Source organism: Telopea speciosissima, chromosome 10 (genome assembly GCF_018873765.1).
Source record: "Telopea speciosissima isolate NSW1024214 ecotype Mountain lineage chromosome 10, Tspe_v1, whole genome shotgun sequence".
Classification (NCBI taxonomy): Eukaryota; Viridiplantae; Streptophyta; class Magnoliopsida; order Proteales; family Proteaceae; genus Telopea; species Telopea speciosissima.
The window spans coordinates 3,938,403-3,959,817 of record NC_057925.1 but is presented as its reverse complement, the minus strand read 5'-3'; the positions used below and the strand labels follow the sequence as shown (position 1 = coordinate 3,959,817).

The following is a 21,415-nucleotide window of genomic DNA, read 5'->3' as shown; positions in this document are numbered from 1 at the left end:
TAGCTACATGGTTAGTATAAACAATCACATGTGATCCAATCAAGTAGGGGCTAAACTTCTCTAAAGCAAACACAAGAGCTAAAAATTCTTTCTCAGTGGTGGTATAATTGAGCTGTGCATCATCAAGAGTCCTACTTGCATAATAAATCACATGGGATAATTTGTTGATTCTGCCCAAGAACAGCTCCTACTGCAAAATCAGAGGCATCACACATAAACTCAAATGGAACTGTCCAATTTGGAGCTTGAATAATGGGGGCTAAGGTCAATGCTCTTTTTAATTGCTCAAAACTCTTATGACACTCAGGGGAGAAATCAAAGGGAAGTGAGAGGTCTAGCTATCTGGCCAAAATCCTTGATGAATCTTCTATAAAAACCTATATGGCCCAAAAAAGATCTAATGTCCTTCACACTCTTGGGTGGTGGTAAATTAATAATGAGGTCCACCTTATTAGAAAAGGAAAGCCAATGGGGGAATATTGGATATTCCACCCAAGATTGGATTCCCCTAGCAATGCATATCTTTTCTTGTGGGAAAAGATTAGATAGGCTAGCAATTGAGTCCCATTAGGAAACTCAATATGCTTTGCCTATGTGAGCTACCAATTTGGGATGAAGTGAGGAGCAATTCATATTTAATTTTGGGATTGCAAAATCACACACAAGGAATGGACAAGGCACCCAAAATGTGGAGCTCTCCCTCTCCCTCCTAAACCGTTTTCTCCTTCCCCTCTCTTAGTGTTTGATCTTAGAGATAGTCCATACTTTGTGCTCTTGGAAGTATGGAGGAGACAGCTTGACCGTGTGGGAACGTAAAGCTTGCGTGGTGCATGGAATAATCGTGAAAGGGCTATCATTGATTGGAGGTCTTGCACTTATGAGGCTTAGGTAATAATCGATCCCTGATTTGTTCTGTTATTTGAATGACTTCTCCATCGATACTGTGATCTTGTTTACGCTTCCGCTGCGATCGCACTTGCGATGCCTTCAGTGGCATCAGAGCCTCTTTATCGATGGGGTTGTTTTCAATTTATTTTTTTTCATTATTTATGTGATGCTCATTAAAATTTTATTCAGTTTTTTGTTTATTAAAAAAAAAAAATTGGGATGAGTTGCATGCGCACAAGGGGGCCGCGGGCTTACTGCCTGCGTGCGCCCCACCTGTCGTACTTACCCCAGCCCCATGCCGCCCCATGCCCCCTCTGTCTGTGTGCACCTAGCTGCCTGTGGCATGCACGCATGGCTGCCAGCTGCGTGCGTGCGTGGGCAGCCTTACTGCGTGCGGTGTTGCCTTGTGCCTTTGTGCACCTGGTTTCATGATTTTTCCTTTCTTTTGCTATATTTTGTGTAGCAGTTTTTTTTTTTTCATTATTAAAAAAAAAAAAATCTATTTTACTTGTCGAAGGGAATTTCATTGGAGAAGATGGGTGAAGAGATTCCTCCCTTCACCCACCTTCCCCAATAGGCATAATGGCTTATTATAATTTTATGATTATTAATTTTATTTTAAGCATGTATGTGATGGCTTTGTGGGGGTAAGTGTCATGACCATTATAGCATAAGTTGTCATGGTAATGGCTATGTGATGTACATGATCATAGTGACATTGGATTGTCATGATAATGGTCTTGTAATGCACAGAACCATTATGACATAAGTTGTCATGGTAATGGTTGCATGATGGATGCATTGGATGCACATGATCATAATGACTTGTATTGTTATGGTAATGATGGTTTTATGTGTTTTTTGGCAATTTTCACATAAAATATTGGAATATTATTTTAGAGCATCATATATCTAATGAGGAGCATGGTTATGGGATTTAATAATTACATGCATTAGATGTATGTGTGTGCTAGGTATGGCATGGATGTGATTTTATATGTAATTTCCTTCTTTCCTCCAGGCAATCCAATTTTGGTGGACTGGTTTCCTGTTATATAATTTTATTTATTTGGAAAGGGTTATAATATTTTTTAGTTAGTTTAAAAATATTCATTGTAACCACTTGGAGACCATTGTGGATCATGGATCATGGATCTTGGATCGTGGATCGTGGATCGTGAATCGTGGATCAAGGATCTTGTCGGTTCGTTGGTGAGAAGATTAAAGGATGGACTTGCATTCATCCATTTATTATTTATGATAAATGAGAGAATTATACGGGTCAAGGCCTAAAGATGTCAAATCATTTGCCACTTGTCTCATGATTATAAACTAGTGGACAAGTAGACAACCTTGCACTAGTGTTGACTTTGGGGAAGAGCACAGATGTGCCATTTTCTTTCATTACACGTCATGGCCATTCTCTTCTTTAAGCTCTCTCTACACTTCGCTTTCAATTTTACATATCTTCTCAAAGTATATCCTTTCTAGGGAGAGAGAAGAGATAAGAAGTCACCATCTAGATTAGAGTCATCTAAATTAGACTCAATTTCAATTGATCTAATTGGGAGATCAGGTTCTAGTCAAGTTATGAACTAGAGAAGGTGAGGCACCCAATCCATTTTGTTAAACAGGTTTCTCGTTTATATGTTATTTTTATTAAATAGTAATGAACTAATCATATGTTCATGTTGTATTTTACATGAATAATATACAAAAATATAATAAAAAAAAGATAAATGAAAAATGGAGATTAGACTTACCTATGCACATTCTTTACAAAACAAAGTTAGAGCACAAATTGTAACAATAAATTTAATGTCAGTAGGCTAACCTAGGCTATTGTTTGTCTGTAAAACATAATAATAAAATCCTAAATTATACGCCACAAATATTACAATAATTCCAATAATGGAAAAACACTAACCATGATAAAAGAGAAAATAAACAAATCTTAATATGAATGTGTGAAAATGCAAAAATTAGCTTAAGAATTTCCTATCTAAGAAAAAAATAAAAAATAAATAGGAAAATAGAAGGAAAAACCATATGAAATTAGGGGTTGAAGAACAATGTTTGAAGATGACATAATCATGAATAAACATCCAATTAACAAAGATTTCTCTCTGTTGCACGTAGGGCTTCTTTCACTCAATTTTTGGATCTCTTTGGATGTGAGAAAGGTCCCTGTTTATAGCTTAGGATGTCATATTACCTTCATTTTGATAGTAAAATTCATCCAAACCTGTTTGATATTAAAAGAGATATGATCAAAATAAGATCGATGACTCAAAACAGAGTATGATGTGTTCAATCTTTTTAAGAGAGCTTTCTTTGATCATAATGTTTAATCATGTAAAAACCAATCAGAATCCATCCTAAGAGTCGAAGAAATGATTTTAGATTGAAAAATGGGTTTAAGTCAAACGCGGTCTGGGTTGATCTGGATCCGGTCTGGGTAAATTTAGGTCCATTTTTCAAGGTTATCTTTTGGGTTTTCATCTCTTTTCAACATTTATAAAAATTGTATTGAACATGGTTTTCGTCTTTTGATTCCCTTTGAGAACTCCATTTTACTCTTTTTCTAGAGCTATTTTTCTTGGCAAATTTTGGAATGGTTGAAAACATTAGTTGGGAGTTGCACAAAACCTTTAATTGATTTCAAAGTTCTTTTATTTTTCTTCTCTGAAATGTATGCTCTTACTACTACAGGGTCTAGGAGGGGCAAATGTACGCAGCCTTACCACCCTTACCTCACAGAGATGATGTTTTCATGTTTTGAACCCACTACCTAATGGTTGCAATAGCGTAACCCAAGGCTCACCCACTATGTAGAATGGGTAGAAATAATAACATAAATAGGGGGCTATAACTTTCACTAGGGTAGTTCTCTGCCCAGCCTAGTTCCGCTAACAAGGGAGGGTTGAAATGACTACCCTACCCTTGCCCAAAACTCTGCCCGGATAGGGTCCACCACCCCCTATTTGAGGAACTGGGGAACTGGGCCAGGCAGAGAACTAGAGGAGATAATTTGCAAGTTTACAACTAACCACTTTGTGAGTCGATGTTATAAATGACTCTTCACTCATACCATTGGTCAATTTCAATTAGAAAATGGGAGTTAAATTTAAATGTGTCTTCAAAGTAAGGGTGTCAATTTGGGACCAGAACCGGGAACCGTCCCAGAACCATCCCACTAAAATCCGATACCGGACCGTCCCATTAATAAACGAGATGGTACTGGGATCTGATTTTGGTACCAAATAATAAATGGAACGGGACAGTTCTAGGACAGGATTCCCAATGGGATCAGTACCGAAATACCGGTTAGGTACTAGATGGGATCAGAACTATCAATACCCTTTCAAAGAGTATATTTCATGTTCTTTCGTTGAAGTTTTATGGCTGGAGTTTGATGTATTTGTGACGTTTTCTCTTATAGATGTTTCAGCTGATAGACCTTCAGTTTCTATTTCTATAAATTTGTTTTGTGATAGCACTAAAACTATAATGAACTTGTTTATTTCATCCTTATTAATTCTTAGTCGTCGTTTTGAGCAGCTTATGTGTGATCTAAAGAAGTAAAACCATGAAATTCAATTCATCAGGATTTCGTATTCTAAATTACTTTCAAAAGTACGGAATGAATGTCTTAAATCTCATAATAGTGAAAAGATCTTCAACACTACTAATTAAACCATCTCATTAGAAAACATTAAAGTTCTTCTCTCTTTTCCTACCAGGCTTAGAACCGTTTAGGAACCGGTATCGTCCCGTCGCATTGATAATTGGGATCGGGACCTAGGTTTGGTCCCGTTAACTAAATGGGACGGTACTGGGACTGGCACCTTTGGTACCGATACCGGTACAGACCTGTCCCAAATACCGAAAACCATCCCATTTGACACCCTTACTTCAAAGTTGGAGAAAATTACAAATATGCTACTAATGTCCATTAATCCTTATTTGACGCATCATAATCCCTTCGACCTGCATGAAAATCGCCCCCAATTTTTTTTATTTTTATTTTGGATAAACAGAAATACTATTGAAGAACATGGATTACACTCCTGGGATTTGACATTGAATCAACAGAAACACAAGGATCGGAAGTGGGCCAAACTATCCTATCTGTAAGAGGTAGAGCCCTCTTGGCAAGGGAATCAGCCACAACATTGGCTTCCCTTGGAATATATTGAAATGAAACCAGATCAAAATAAGTAACCAGATGTTTAGTATCAGTGACAATTGGCTTAATTGAAAGAACCGCAATCTTCGTAAAATCATGCATAAGAGATGACATCTTGGTTCACTCTCCACGACCAATATATAGGTTCCTTCTGAAAAAAGTCTCAAGTAACCCATCCCTAATAGCCCCATTACTTGTTAGAAGATTATGACATTCTTATAAATTTTCATAACTTTGAATCATGATTTGACCCACATTACTTATTTCTATTGAGCTAAAAATTTACCATTCAGGTCAGTAGAGGATCTTCTATAACATTGACTAACTCATGTCCACCTTTTCTTTCCACATAGCAACTAAGTAAACTCTGCAAAGTTCTCTTCTCTTTGCCACGATTGTCAACATTGACCTCCAAATTGAGTAATGCAAACCCCAAGGGAAAGGCTTAAATAGAGTTTGGAATAAAGAGAAAAATATGTAAAATTGAACAGTAAAACCCACCATTTTGTACCCTGTAATAGTAACGAAAGGTATAGGAAAGTTTCCCCCCACAAAATTCCAATGCATTCCACATTCAAACAAATGGAGCTTTTTACGCATTCTATTTCAAAAATAAAAACAGAACTCCTCATATTTGATTCATCCATGGATTCAATATGTGATGGAAGAAAATACAAGGGAGGTCTCTCAAGAAAATCAAAAGTCGCAACAAGAACTTTTCCCAGAAAATCCTAACAAGAAAAATGTTCAAATCACTCTTCTCTCTCTTGCGTACACAACGAGACAATAAAGCAAGGTAATAGTCTAAATTACCTCACAAAATTTTCCCTTCAGATCACAATCAAAAATGGGACAAACTTCGAAATAGATACAAGAATTCAAAACACACATAACAATCTGGCATGCCTGAATTTAGATTCAGAACAACCCTAAAGCACTCTATAGGGTTACCCATGGCCTAAGATTGAATGCATTGAAAATGCCATTGAAGAGAAACTAACACACATTTCTCAAGTTAATTTAATACTCTACAATTGAACATCTCTAGTTTACAATGGAATTGAAGCTTAAGGTTGCAAAATCCCAAACCTGTGAGGATTCCAATTTTACATGGCCACGTAGAACAACTACCACCACATATATATCATATCATGTAAGAAGACTTAGAAGAGTACTCTTATCTTATGCTTAAATTTATATAATGCTTTATTCTTGAGGATAAGGAATTGATATCTTAAGTACAAAATTAAATTGCATAGGTGCTCTTGTGATTTTTGAATTGTAGATTTTTATACCAACTTGGAGGAGTGGGAGGCGACTTCCTCTCTTAACCCATATAAAAAATAAAGAAAATTGAAAGCAAAAAAATAATATATAAATGATACTTGCAAGAAAAGAAAAAGGCTTATAGGCTTAGCTAGCAAATATCTCAGCCTCCTTCAATGTGTGAGAGGGAGAGAGGACCGCAAAGTCAAAGAAACAAAACCCATATAGATAACATTAGGGTAAATTACACGTCACCCTTTGGTTTTTAAACGAAATTCAAATCACCCTCAGGTTTTTTAAAATACTCATCCATCCCGTTCTACGGTAACGGTGTTAGTCTGTTGTTAGTTATTGATGTGAAAGGACTATTTTACCCTTGTATTAAAATATTAGAATTAAATTTACAATACTACCCTTCAAAATCTATGTTTGGATGTCAAGGGTAGTTTAGAGTTTTAAATTATTTAACTAGTGACATCATTACTTAACAGCATAAAACTAACGGTAAGGACTAATTTGTCAGATTGGGGTCTAATACAGGGGTGATTTGAGTTTTGTTTGAAAACCAAGGGGTGACAAGTAATTTACCCTAGATATTAAGTTAAATCAACACAGGCAGAAAACAAAAGAGAATTAGGATGAGAAAGAAACAAGAAGAATTCATTCACTACCTCAAAATGTAGAGACATGAAGAAATAAATCAAAGAATAGAAATGTTAAGTGATTCAAGCTCTGCAGATACATGAACTCAGTACTATTGTTCTTTTGCTCCCTTATATTTACAACAAGGTGTTGTCTGTGAACTGTGGAGAGGATCAAAGGGAAGAAGTCAGTATAACAACAACAACTAAGGAAATCTAAATCCAACAACAAGATCTCTCACATCAGAATTTCCAACCAAAACCCAATCCACGACAAGAACTTAATTGATGCTTTCCTTCCAACTAGTAAAGATGTGTTTCTCCAAGTCCAAGCACATCCATGTGAGAAGAATTGGAAGGAAGCAAAGGGAATTCACTGAGACCTTGAATAAAACTATCCAAATCTCCAAACCCATTGAAGAACCCAGTTGAATTCTCACCTCCCCACATCTCTATTTCCTCTTCTTCCTTGATTCTCTGAGACCCATCTTGTAGATCTCTGTTTTTGGTGGGTTTGAAGCTAGAAATCAGTGATTCTTCTCTGTTAACACTCTTTGCTTGCTTCTTGTTGCTGCGTTTGTGATCAGTTGGCTTCCCAGTGAGTCTCTGAACCAGCTCTCTGAAATTGGCAACATCAGTCTTTATGATCTCTGGTGCAAATATGTGAACTATTCGGATCTTTGGCTGGAATTTTGATATTACGTGAGAGCCTCTGTGCATGGCTAGTGCTGAGGAAATCCTGTTGGGTTCACATGTGTGAGACTTCATCATCTCTTTCATGGCTTCAATTCAATTTAATTCTGATGGGATTTTGGTGTTGGGGCAGAAACAGGGGAGGCTCTGAGAGAGAGAGAAAGAGAGAAAGACAAGGGTTGCTTTGGGGGAGGTTGGTGTTGGTGCTGGTTTGTCTGGAAAAAAGAGAGGGGTTTGGGGGTTTAAATAGATATGGAAGCTGGGCTGTATTGTTTAATCACTAAATTAATCAGATCAGAAAGGAAAGTTTTGAAACATAAATTACAGAAGGTGCCCTGTGGGAAGCAAGGGTTGGATTAATTGTTAATATGACAGAAGCCCAGATGAGTCAGTAATGGCTTTTAAGAACCCCGAGAGAGAGAGAGAGAGAGAGAGAGCACAATGGGTACTTTTTTTTTTGGTGGGGGCGGGGTACGGAATGTTCTACATTTTTTTTTTTAACAAAAAAATTTATTGAAGAGTAAAAAGGAGACAAATAGATTTAAAGACATACTAAAAACAAAGAAAGTTAAAGTATAAAAAGAGGGCTCAGTCTTAAAACATATTAGTGACGGTAACAAGTCACTCGCTCACCCAAGCGAAATAGTAAAATAAGGCTATGGGGGTTCTGTGAGACGCATCGAGAGGGTTTTTATCATATTCGAACGTCGAAAAATCTCAGCATATAAACTAGGCCGATCAAGAGCCACACGGGCCAAAAAGAGTCTCCTCCTCTGACGAAAAGGAAGATGGAATATTTTACAACTCCACTCCTAAGTCTTTTTCAACCTGATGTTTTTCTACCGCCGAAACAATTAAATTTGCCATAGAGAGATGAAGAGAGGTTTTCTATAAATGACTAAAATACCCTTGAATGCCCAAGATTACCAATGTACTTACCTACTCTAAAAATGGATTTATCATGGAAATTACAAATGTGTCTCAGTTCTTGTCAAGATTTCGATGGTTTCAATAAAAGTGATTCTCTAAAAGTGCTTTTTTCATATGAGATTTGACAAAGCATTTACAAATGAGGGATAATTTAATATAGTCAGCCCAAAGAAGGTTCCAGCAACAAATATTGACATTTGAAGTATACCTAATGACCTTAACCTCCCAATTAAGCTGTAAGTCTAACAAATTTGAAGGGTCAATGCCCTTAATTTCCTGGTTTTTAATTTGGATTTAAGAATCATGAACTTTGAAAGATGTGTTTCTCCAAGCCCTGCCCTTCCTAGGAAGATGAGCTTTTGCTCTTTAGTCATAGTAATTGGTAGTGTAGAGTGGGAAAACAAAAATGAGATTTCAAGAGAGATGAATCATTCCCATGTTTTTTTTGCAGTTTTAGCTCAATTGTTTTTTTACTCTACGCGTGGTTGCTGGTGGGAATAAAGAAAGAGAATTACTAACTTTATAGAAATAAATAAGTATATGTGATACACGTTTCCGTCCCTAATATATAACAATATATGTATATGACGTGGACAAAGTTATGATCCAAATAGCTATCACGTGGCAAATCGGATGAGTACCCAATTTTGTGCAAGGGTAGACCCCAATGTCCTCTACTTACATATCAAGTTTAAGTTTAAACGGGTAGTATCAAATAGAAAAATAAAGTTTTTGGATTTCATGAATAACTGAAAAATACGATAATGGATATCCACACATTGGACGGTATTTGATTAAATTAGATTGTAAAATTTGACAAATGACTAATCAAAACTAACCATCTATCCAAAAGTCATAATTAACACATCATCTTATCGCATGGTTGTATGAATGAAATTATCTCATATAAGAAACTTATAAAAATAACTCTCTTTAGTCTCCTCCATTAAAAAAATATATATATTCTCATAGGCAAAAGTCTCACTTTCAAGTTTTTTATCTATATTGCTACTAAACAAGTGAAGCTTACCCACTCCTAATAATCATAAACCAACATACATTTTACAACGACTGCAAACATTTAGTTTGAAATTTGAAACAACAATTATTGATACCTTGGATTTCAAAAATGTTATCACGAAATGTGCTGCAGAAAAAGAAAAAAAAAAAAAAGTCACGAAACCGATCAGCTTTAAAAAAAAAACAACATGGGCAATCATGCTAATCCCTTGCCTTAAACATTAATCATATTGAAATTTCTCTTTGTCTATATAAGATATATAGAGGTGTGAACATATATATGTAGGTAACTGGACCGAATTATGTAGATTAGTTAGTAGGTTTTAACTCATTAAAACGAACCAATATATTTTGAAGTAGGGAAAAAGGACTGTCCGGGAGCATGGCTCCTACTCTCAGACACATAATGGGGGTGAACTGACCATCCTGCCCCTAAATAAAATGTAAAAATTCTATCCCAAGTTGCTACTTCCTTGTGTGCTCTCATTGGCCCGTATGTTAACGGATGGACCATGCTCCTTAACAGTATATGAACATGAGAGAGAATATCCTATAAAGACAGTATAGAAAAGAATCTACACACTACAATCAATAAAAGATTGAAAATAATGTCATCCACGTGAAACCCACATGATCAAATGTCAGTGTGAGTCTCAAGAGAGGATTTGGTCATATGGGTACGGTGAGAGAGTAGGGGGTGAAGATACGGTTAATTCCGTAGGAGATTAACCGTGTGATATGATGCACGTGGGGGAGCAGAAGTGACAGTAATTAATTAGCAAGTCTGAATGTGTGAGAGTTTACTAGCAACCAAAGCTATGGATCAGCTGATCGATCTCTGAAGTATGAATCCCAGTACCTATCACAGAAAAGCTGGCGCACGAGACTGGTGCCGGCAGCCGGCCACGGGCCACGGGCCACGGGCCACCCCACCTCACGGCCTCACCCTACTCTCCACGCCAGAGGCCCTGACAGCCTGAAACCACCCCATGGGGCATGCATGGGCCATGAACCAACCTTGCTTGCGGCATTAACTGACAACAAGATTCCCTTTCCCGTGTTGCAAATGCCAAGCTTTGCCACTTGGTAACGGGGGTGCCATACAAAACAGCTGCTTGAGACTTAGAGAGGGAGAGGGATCAAGATTTTCCACGGTGTGGGTTGCTTGTCCTGTCACGCTACAGAGACACAAGGTGGCGTGTATTAACCGTCTTATCCTTGTCCAAGCTTCTTGCTTGAGCGGGGGTAAGCTGATCATTGTGTGCGACCCTATGTCTACACAGCACAAGTAGGACAGAGCAACACTCCATAGAAGATCTATGTTGGAGGGAGAGACACTAAACCCTCTCGGACGAAATTTTGCTAGGAATGTTCCTGCTACAAGGCTAGCAACCAAAGAAATGAGATCTAAAAGAGTATTTTAAAAATACTAAAACCTAGGAGGATATTTAAGAATCCAAAAAGAGAAGGGAATTATTCCATTTCATTAGCTGCCAGCCCTACAAATGTAGCAGCCAAATTTTTTCCAATCCTCTCTCCCCTCCTACACTGGGAGAGTCTTCACTATGGTTAGAGAACTTAGCGGGAGCCAACTACGGTTAGATTATTAAGTCATTCATTGTTGTCTGCCTTTGGGTGTGTGAGTGATTGCCTGATTGGGCTGTGAACGTGTGTAGCACTATTGGCTGTTTATCAAATACCAACCAACCCCACCTGGTATGATATATATCTCTCCCTTGTGCCTGACATACTTTGTCTCCGTAGCCATTTATTTTCTTTTCTTCTCTCTTTTTTTTTGTTTTTTTCTTCGAAACCTCTACAAATTTTTATTTCTTTCAATTCTTACAATCTTGCCCCAATTGAATTTTCACCCACTTTAGTCATTTTAGGAATGTTGTATTTTTTGACAGTTGGATAGAGAGGTCAAAAAGTGAATTAGCCACATGTCAAATTTAACACATAAATTCAATCAAATACGATCATGTGTATTGGCATGCATCACTGTATTTTAGCGATTCATGTTTGTAATACAATTTCTTGTAATCTATGGATTTTTAGAATTGGGTTGATGTTCTTTGTGCCACTGCAAAGCCTGTGCTCAGACATATGAGCTGGTCATTCAGGGGGGCAAGGTGACCATTTCGTCAACCCCCATGCGTGTGGGCGTAGCTTGCGTCCTAGCACAGAGAACATTTGGCCTTTTAGAATTTTACTTTCTATTCACAAAATTTTGGCAATCTACCCCATCTTGTGAATTGCATTTTGGGGGGGGGGGGGGTACCTGATGATTTTAGTTAGTGACCTTGACCAGGTTCTCTAGCAGTTTTGTTGGGCTCCACATGAATCGAGCTAAGTCTTCCATGATTCTGGGTGGTACGTGTTTCGCCTATGGTCTAGGACCAACTTTTCGTTGTGATGGGTTTCTCTGAGGTTCAACTTTCTATAAGATACCTAGGTGTTCCTTTGATCTCTGAGAAGCTAAAGGTAGCAAACTGTGCTCCCCTCTTTGCTTTGGTGAAGAGACGGCTTGAAGGGTAGAAATGTAAATTCCTATCCTATGCAAGTTGGAGGTGTATTCTTGATGTTGTCCCCATCAAAGACCAGCTTAGAAAGAGATCTTTCTGGGTTTCTCTCTTCAGCTGTTTTTGCTAGGCCGGAGTTAAGAGTAGGGATCATTTGTTCTTCGATTGTTCGTTTACCTTCTAGGTTTGGATAGATATCTATAGGCTTTGCTCCCCCACCAAAGGAGACCAACTAGGAGCATTGCGCAGTTGGCAGATTGGGTTTGCGAAGACATTCAAAGGGGACTCAATTGGTAGTATCACTAAGCTTGCATTCTAATTTGGTTAATTGGAATTTATGCATTTAAGTTAGGTGAAGGTCGTTCAGTCATCAGACCACTAGAGGTATTGAATCTATTGGGATCCGGATCCTCTCCAATAAGGAGATCACCCATTGAGGCATCCAACAGCTGGGTTGGCTGGCACACATTCCGGCGCGTGCCCAGTGTTGCGTGTGAAAACCTCCGTCGTCCAGTTCGCCCACGAATGAGCATGCAAAAATCGAGTGAGAGCAAGAAAGCCGGTGTGGCTCCGGCCAAGAATTCTCCGACGCTCAAGTCAAGTCTCCAGTGCGATAGCGTAACAGCTTAGTAAAAAGAGAGTTGAGTGTTTGAGCTCCATACCTGGGTATTTATAGGATGAGATGAGGCGATTGGCGAAGTCCTTGTATGGTAAGAATCCTTCCTTGGTAAGGCTCTTCCACACGGAGCGAAGTGGAAAGTTATTTTCGGAGTTGGACTCTTACTAAGGTAAGAGTCCTAACGGGAATGTAATTCGGTATCTCGTAGGATCATGGCTCGATCCTTACCCCGTGATTCTCGGGTTGTGCTGACGTGGCACCGCGATTCCCGATGGGGCATTATTGGTGCCTCTGAGGAGGGCTCGACCTCGAACGGCCACGCCCTCAGTGCTCGGCCTCGTGCTCGGTGCGTGTGGTTTGAGGGTTGCTCCCAGACGCGTGCGTGAGCTCGGCTGAGTCCAGGCACTCCGCTGATGGTCGATTTGTGCGAGCTCGGCCCAGGGCTTGGCTGGCCTGATGCTCGGCCTCTGAGTCTGTCCAAGTCAGAGACGGGGAGATTTCCTTCTTTGTCGGTGTCCCATCTAGCGCTGCGCGCCAGGTGCTCGGCCCGGTTCTCGGCGGGCTATGTGCTCGATCGCGGTGCTCGGCCAGGCGGGGAAATGAGGTGCTGCCTCTCTCCGAGTGACCGGTTCGGCATGGCCTTATACTGCTCGGCTCAATCCTCGGATTCGGTCTCAGCATATCCACGTGGCAACTTTTGGTTGGCTGAGGATTCTATGACTCATCACCCAGTCAACACACCCAACCAGCCTAACCGTTGGATGCTCATTGGTCGCTCACCTCAATAGAGAGGATCCCGATCCAATCTATTGTCACCCTAATAAGCATGAATCAAGGGACCGGGTAGCTCAATCCTGAATCTGAAAATAGTAATATGGAAGGTATTCACACACAATTATTATCTAGGATCTGAGGAAGTCCCTAGAATTTTATTAATTAAAAAATAACTAAATTTAAAAAACTACAAGGGGGGTACAAGGAAGGTATTCAATATTACCTAGATAAAATGGGATATAAATTTGATTTAGTATAAAACCTAACAAAATGTTACTATCAAGGTTTAAAAGCCTAAAAAATAAAATCTAAGTACGTTAATAAGCAGGAGTGCAGACCAACTTCAACACCGACCAGTTCCTTAGCTGGAAGGGCTTAAATATTATATTGCAACAGAGAGTTTGTTGAGAATTGTGAGTGATGGACTTCCAAGTCCATGGCGTTTCTTCCATGTTTCAAACTCTAAAAAACTTTATTTCTGTCCAGCCCAACGAGCAATGTGTATATGTGTTTATGCTTTGCATGTTTTAAAGAGAGATAAAGAGAGGGGCTTGGCCGTTGGTACCATCTACGAATATAAGCAAGAATATATTAATGAAGGAAGAATGTTATGTGTGTCTTGAATTCATGTACTTATTTCGAAGATTTACTTGTTCTGACATATTTTGGCGGTGACCAGAATAAAATTCTTTCTGAGATCTGTGATGGTAGTAGAGGGCTCGAGCCGATGGATTGACCCAATGGAGGATGGAGGAGTGTATATATATTGGCGTGTGAACACGTTAAATCTCTGTATCTTCTTACTCTGTTCTTGTTTTTGTTCGTATTTTACTTGGTATTCGTTCTAACAAGACATAATAGCAATGGGCCAGGCTTAAATATTGTATTACAACAACAGAGAGTTGGTTGAGGTTTGTGAGTGCTATCGTTTCTTCCTTGTTTCAAACTCAAAAAAAAAAAAAAAAAAAAAAAACTTTATGCCAACCCCAAAAAGTAATGTGTATGTGTTTATGCTTTACATGTTTGAGAGGGAGAGGTTGTTTTGTACTTTACGCGGTTTGGATTTCTTGAAAATATAGGATATCCAAATCATGTAGAAAGATTAAGAAAAAGTGTTTATAAAAATCTTAAATCTCTTTCTATACTTTTAATAAATTTTCTTATTATTAGCCTTATTATATGTTGAAGATTTTATTTTTTTAAATATAAGAGTGTGAAATCGATGTTTAAGATCATTTGAGTACCGGATATTGGATCTCACAAATGACAAACCTTCGGTCCCCATCTCATTGAGGAAACTAAACTTTTCATAAAAACTGAAATTTGTCACACCCTCATCCTTCTTTAATAGTTATTCTATTTTTAAATCACATTCTCTTTTTTTTTAATGGCAAATGGGTGTAGAAAATTATTCTTAAGATGCTCATGACACACGATTTCATTATTTTATAACTCAATCTACAACAGTCTTTTTATCAATAATTAAAAATTGACATGGTGGTGTAATTCAGAGATATTTTATTTAGTTATAATGGAGTGTTAGTTATACTTATTTTCCTAATTAAATGTTAGTTGCACTTAGTTTTTCTTGTCAAAAAATGTTTGAGTATCTTTCTGTTAGTGCCTATTGGGGTTCGAGCTAAGTATAGGTGCTAGATTGGGTCAGGCTAGCATGATATAGGGTAAAGAGCTTGATTTAATGCATTTCATCAGCTCTAGAGCTTTTGATGTATTGATCATGTACTTAACATTTTGGAATTTCTAAAAAGTTTTAGGGTGAAAAAAGAAACAAAAGAGGCTTTCATAAAAAAAACGAAAAAAAAAAAAAGAAACAAAAGAGGCAAAAAGTAATGCAAGAAAACTTATAAATCTTTATGGTTTTGAAGGAAATATGGTTTTTTTGGTCCATAAATAGTTTTATGTTTCTAATATGTAAACTTGCAAACTTTTTTGCAATGAATATTATTAATATTATTATTATTATTATTATTTTTTATAATATACGCGTATGAGTTGGATGATTAATGTGTCTCTTATTAAGAATGTATTGGAAAGAATGTCTTTTGGGGGTGAGAGGGGGGGACTCTGAAACCAATTTCATTCAACAGAATATCATTAAATAAAAAATTTGTTTTCGAAAAAGAAATTTGCGAGTATTACAGTTTGGCAAAAATCTTCCCAAGTATCCATCTAGGAAAGAATCTCCTTGATGATCATTCCTAGTTTTGCCATGTGAAATAGTGATATGGAAAATCTGACATTTGGATGTGCAGGGAATGGTCTTAATTGGCCACGTAAAATATTTTATCTATAAATTCAATCAAATATCCCAATATATTGACATGCATTCCCCTTATGTACATATATGCATGTTTATTGGTATTCTAAAAAGTATTGGATCTCTCCTGATTTTTCAATGCTTGATTTGTTACTTGGCAAATCCGGTTTAGCTTGAAACTTCACATGTGAGGAGATGATCTTGGGGTCTATTTTCCCATAAAGTTTCAATCACATCTGACCTACAACATCGTAAATTTAAATGTCCATCAAGGAGATTCTTTCATTAATATCCATATGAGAAAACCGGGTCCTTATGCACCCCCTTATATCCATGCTTGGTATAAATGAATTAAGTGTACGTTTTACAAACACATGTGCTGAAATGAAATCGTTTCATTTTGCATTTACTATAGTAATTAATGGTATATAGAGGTGATGCTTCAAAATAGGGATTATCAACAATCATACAAATTTTGTAAAGAAAATAGTAAATGAGATAATTAGGCTTGTCTTTTTAGGCATAACATTGATGAATGGAGATGAGTACAAAATTTTAGTGAAGGTTGTACGTAAATACTTAAGGAAACTTTACATCAAAAAATACCATGGGAAACTACATTAGGCATAACATTTCAATCTATGTGGCATCCATGCCAAACTTGACCATACAAATTAATAAATATAATGATTTCTTATACTCTCAAGCATTTTTCATATTAATATTCAAAACATTAAGATAATCATTTTTTTCTCTGTTATTTTCGATGATTTTGAACTCCAAAAATATTTTTTTTTATAAAATAAAAACTTACATTCAAATCATCATTTCCTTGTCGACGTTTACTTACAAAGTATAAACTTATAAATCAATACCAATGTAACATCAATGAGTAATATTTTGATATATTTACTCAGCTAATAAAAATTTGGATAACTCTTAAATTTGTTTAATAATATGAATTGATTTTTTTTAATCACACCACTTGTTAATTTTTATAAATAAAATAAATATTTCAAGTGCTGAAATGTTATGACTACTCAAATAAGTTTGGTTGTGACGTACTCCTTTGCACATTAGATCCAACCTAACTTTATAGTCTTGTGTGTGCTTTTTCTTTTTCTCTTTTTTGGGTACCATTATATATTCTATTTCAAGTGTCTTAGTTTATATAAAATGGTTTGGCAGTTCTAGTTTAGGGCACTTTGAATAATTGAAATTAAATCGTTGCAATAGGGATGTGGAAAGTTTGGTTTATATAAACAGATGATAATTTACAAATTAAGAAATAATTTTTCTTCTTCAAACCCAATACAAATGATCAAAAGTGAAATAAATCTTTCATTTTTGGGAACTTATTTTTATTCTTTTATGTATACATCCTTCTCAACTAATAATTTTTTTTTATATTTATGCCATTTATACGGAATTGTTTAACTATTTGCATAAATTCCCAAATAAAAAATGTCTTAGAAAACGAGATGACCGACTTCATTTTATAAAATATTATTTAGTACAAAAATTTGTTGTTTATGAAATAAAAATTTTAATGGAGCTATGTCTTGCATAAATGATGTTTGTCAGTTATTAAATATGCATTTTATACTGACATTTATGTTAAAATGATATCATCCCATTTTGAACTCCCTCAACAATGGTATATAGAAGTGATGCTTGTAAAATACGATTATCACTGGTCCTACTAATTTGTAAACAAAATTGACACATAATGTTATTCGGTCTATTTTGCTCCCATATTACTTCTAATAATATGGCAAACGACAATCATAACTGGTCATCCTATGTGACTGATCTTTACAATTAATCATATACATCGCTTTCTTATGCTCTCAATTGTTTCTTCAAAATAATAGCTTCAAAAGTTATTACTTCTAATAATATGACAAACGACAATTATAACATTTCATCCTATGTGACTAGGATTTACAATTAATCATATACATCACTTTCTTATACTCTCAATTTTTTTCACAATAATAGCTTCAAAAAGTTAAGGTCATTGTTGTTCTTAAAAATAATGGATTGGTCTCTTAATCATTTGATTTTCAACTCCAAAAAAATATTACTTAATTTTTTAGGTGAAAACATTCTTAATTTTTGGAGCTTACATTAATTTGACATCACCATCCTTCCTTCGTTGACATTTACTGATAATCTATATAAGTCTATTAAAAAACATCAAGGAGTAAGTATAATTTGTTTAACTAATAAAAACTTGATTATTTTTCTGTGCCATTTATGTATATTAATAGTTAGTTGTTTGTATAAATGGAGAAAAATAATGCAAATGCTAGCTCAAATGGTTATGTATACTTAATCAGGTTTTGGTTACAAGATAATTCCTTTACAAGTTAGATTCAACTTGTCCTTGTAAGTTCTTATGCATGCACTCCTCCCCCCCCCCCCCTCCCCCTCACTCTTTTGCCTTGCTCCTTTGGTGCCTGTATATGTACCATGTCACATGTCCATTAACTTGTATGTGTAGATAATTTTGTTTTAATCTCAAGCACTCCGCCAGGTAAGTGAAATTCTCCTCATGTGAAAAAAAATTAAAATACATCATCACAATAAGGAGATTTAATCATTAAGTGAATAGATAATGACTTATTAAAAAAAATATAATAAAAGGGAAAGCTAATTTCCTTCATATTCAAGAGAAACAATTAAAAATGTTATAAATAATCATATTTGTAGAAATTACTTTTATGTTTGAAAAATGTTGTTGGTAACTCAGAGGTTTCAAATTCATTTCAACCTTACTATTCTACCCTTATATATATAATTTCTTTTAAGAGGGGCAATAAAGTAATTTCAACCTTGTCCCTTTCATCTTCTATTCATCTAATCTCCCCTTTCATTTTAACCTCTCTCTCTCTCTCTCTCTCTCACAGGTAGCATTCTCTGGGTAATTAGAAGGGGTAGGTTCAATGGGATTGTACTTTTTTACTCTTTTAGTTTGACTCCTAACATATTTTTTTTATTTTTTATGTTGCTTTTAATGAGGGTAAAGTCTATCATTTCACATGTTTACTCCAAAAAATATGTTAGGCATTGACAAGTTTTGATAGGTTTTTATTTTTATTTTTTTTGGGAAAACAACTTTTGATAGTTATTCAAGTAACAATGGAAGCTAATGTTTAAAAAATCACAAGATAAATGTGAGCCAATCATTTTTATGGTTTTTTTTCAATCTAAAGTGTCTATTTCCACTCAAAGTTGGGAGTGCGTGCAATAATGCCACAAGTACTGGTGCACAATCATGGACATACACGGAAAATGTGCAAAGGGGGTATTTGATTGAATTAGATTCTGAAATTTGACATGTGGCTAATCTAGATCATGTCCTCTTTATCCAACAGTTGGAATAGATATATCATGTGTTCATGTGACAAAATATATGTATTGCAACATTTGAAAAAATAACAGACCTTTGTGACAACAATAATTCACCATGATATAATGATAACTTATTTTCAAACAATATTAAAAATTATTTCTGACACTCGACCTAAGGAATTTTGGAAATAAGACAAAAGGGCTATCAAAAGAAGGTGTTAAATTCTAAATACACCTATATAGGTGTCATTTAGACTTCCATTGTTAAGATGACTATTTTTGCCCCTAATTTAAAGTGTTATGCCAAATAGATGAAGGAGAAATAAAATCATGTTAAAATAACTAAAATTCACCTATAGAGGTGTCATTTAGACTAAACGGTTTATTTGTTCTCTAATTGGCGAACGAGAATTAGGACATCATGATTGTTTCAGCCCACGAAAATGAAATAAAACTCCCCTTATTGGATGAAGTGTCCGAATAACCCCTCAAAATGTGATTTTTATCTCTCCCGTATCCCTAAACCATTATAGTCGGTCAGAACAAAGAATCCCTCCTCCTAGAACTTTTTTAACTAACAAAACTTGTCAATTTTTTATACCATCTAAATATAATTGTTTGAAAAATTGAGTAAATAATGCAAGTGGACAAATGGTTATGATCATTTTATCAAGTTAGGTAATGGGTCACATTCCTTTATAGGCTAGAATGGAATCTATCTCTATAGTATGTAGATACTTGTGTGCGCTATTCCATGTGCCGATCACTAGCATTAAGAGGAGTTGAAATTCTTCATCATAGTGGGGAAATAGAAATTTTGACTGTAAATAAATATAAAATATATTACTAAATAAGAAATAAATATTTGAAATTACAATTTTTTTTATAAAAAAAAAATTGGAAAAAGATTTGTCATGATGTTAGTGTGTAGATTTCAATGTATACCATCTCATATTTCACCCGTGGACCTCACACTCTCTTTTTTCATTAAACCCCTATATTGGATAATTCGATTACCCGCCCACTCATTGATGGGAAACTCTCCTCTGGTGTCATAGCGATCCTTCTCTTTTTAAATTCAAAGGAAAAAATAACACTATTTGATCGCATGGATTCTTATGTATGATGCACTGACTTGAGAGGATAAATTTCACTTTTCATATCCCACATGTGGTTTTCACATTTTCTCTCTTCATTAAATGCTCATCCCGATTGGACATTTCATAACCCTCCTTCCTCATTGGTCCAAAACTGCACTCTTACATCCTAACGAACCCTTCCCCTATATTTTTGTAAAAAATTAATCCATTTGAATATACATTCTCTTGACTTACACTACGTTTCAACTTTCAAATCATATCCTACGTATACGTCACCATACGTTTTCGTTTAATTTCTGGAAATAAAAATTGCCACGATGTCACTGTGCAGATTTCTGGGCTCTTAAAGCCCTTATTGAAAGATTTGACTTGCGCCACCCCTCACTGATGGGAAACTGCACTCTGACGTTGGTATAACAAAGTCATAAAAGATAATGCCAAAAAAGAGAAAAGATGGCTAACAACTAATTAATATTTTGAAGTATTTTTAACACCATATCCAGTTTGGGAGCCTAGTCTTATAGTAAGTCTGATCCTCTCTCCATAGGACAAAAATTAGGCAATCTCAATACATATAGTGTTTAGTACAAAATTGAAAGAACTCTTGCTGATTTGTCCAAAAAGAAGGCAATCTCTACTCGTATGGTGTCATTACTAAATAAATCTAGTTTTGAAAAGGAAATCTCTTCAATCATAGGATTTGAACCAATTCTATGATTGGATTGGGGAATGGTATTTTCAACTTCATTCAATAGTAAGTCACAGTTAATGATGAACCCAGAGTCCAATTGAGCCCAATCATCGTATCATATTACCATTGGTGAAGAGATTCTCTCTTTTCTCTTTACCATGGTTGAAGTAAAATTTAATCCTTATTAAATAGAAAGATATGATGGAAGGTAGCTTAACTGAGGGATTAGACAACTTTATTTAATGAGTTGTTGATTTAGGCAACCGACAACCAATTCAATATTCGTATCGTTTTTTTTGTCTAATTAAGTTTTTTATTTTTTTTTCCACATTATTAGCCAAAATATATGTTTATCATTACTTTCCGTGTGGAAGACATTTATAAAAAGAAACCCACACTTGTCTCACACTTGTCTCACACTTGTCTCATTGGTCAACTTTCGAAGGC

General features: G+C 35.9%; 1 protein-coding gene across 1 annotated transcript; it reads right to left on the bottom strand.

Annotated features, from left to right (window-relative positions):
• Positions 1 to 7,226: 7,226 nt before the first annotated feature.
• Positions 7,227 to 19,764, bottom strand: LOC122643141 (VQ motif-containing protein 25-like). Its single transcript, XM_043836785.1, has 2 exons — positions 19,756 to 19,764; positions 7,227 to 7,772 (listed from the first exon to the last, which is right to left on the bottom strand). The coding sequence occupies exon 2, from the start codon at positions 7,762 to 7,764 to the stop codon at positions 7,288 to 7,290; it is 477 nt and encodes a 158-aa protein (XP_043692720.1). The 5' UTR covers positions 7,765 to 7,772; positions 19,756 to 19,764; the 3' UTR covers positions 7,227 to 7,287.
• Between the last annotated feature and the right edge of the window lie 1,651 nt (positions 19,765 to 21,415).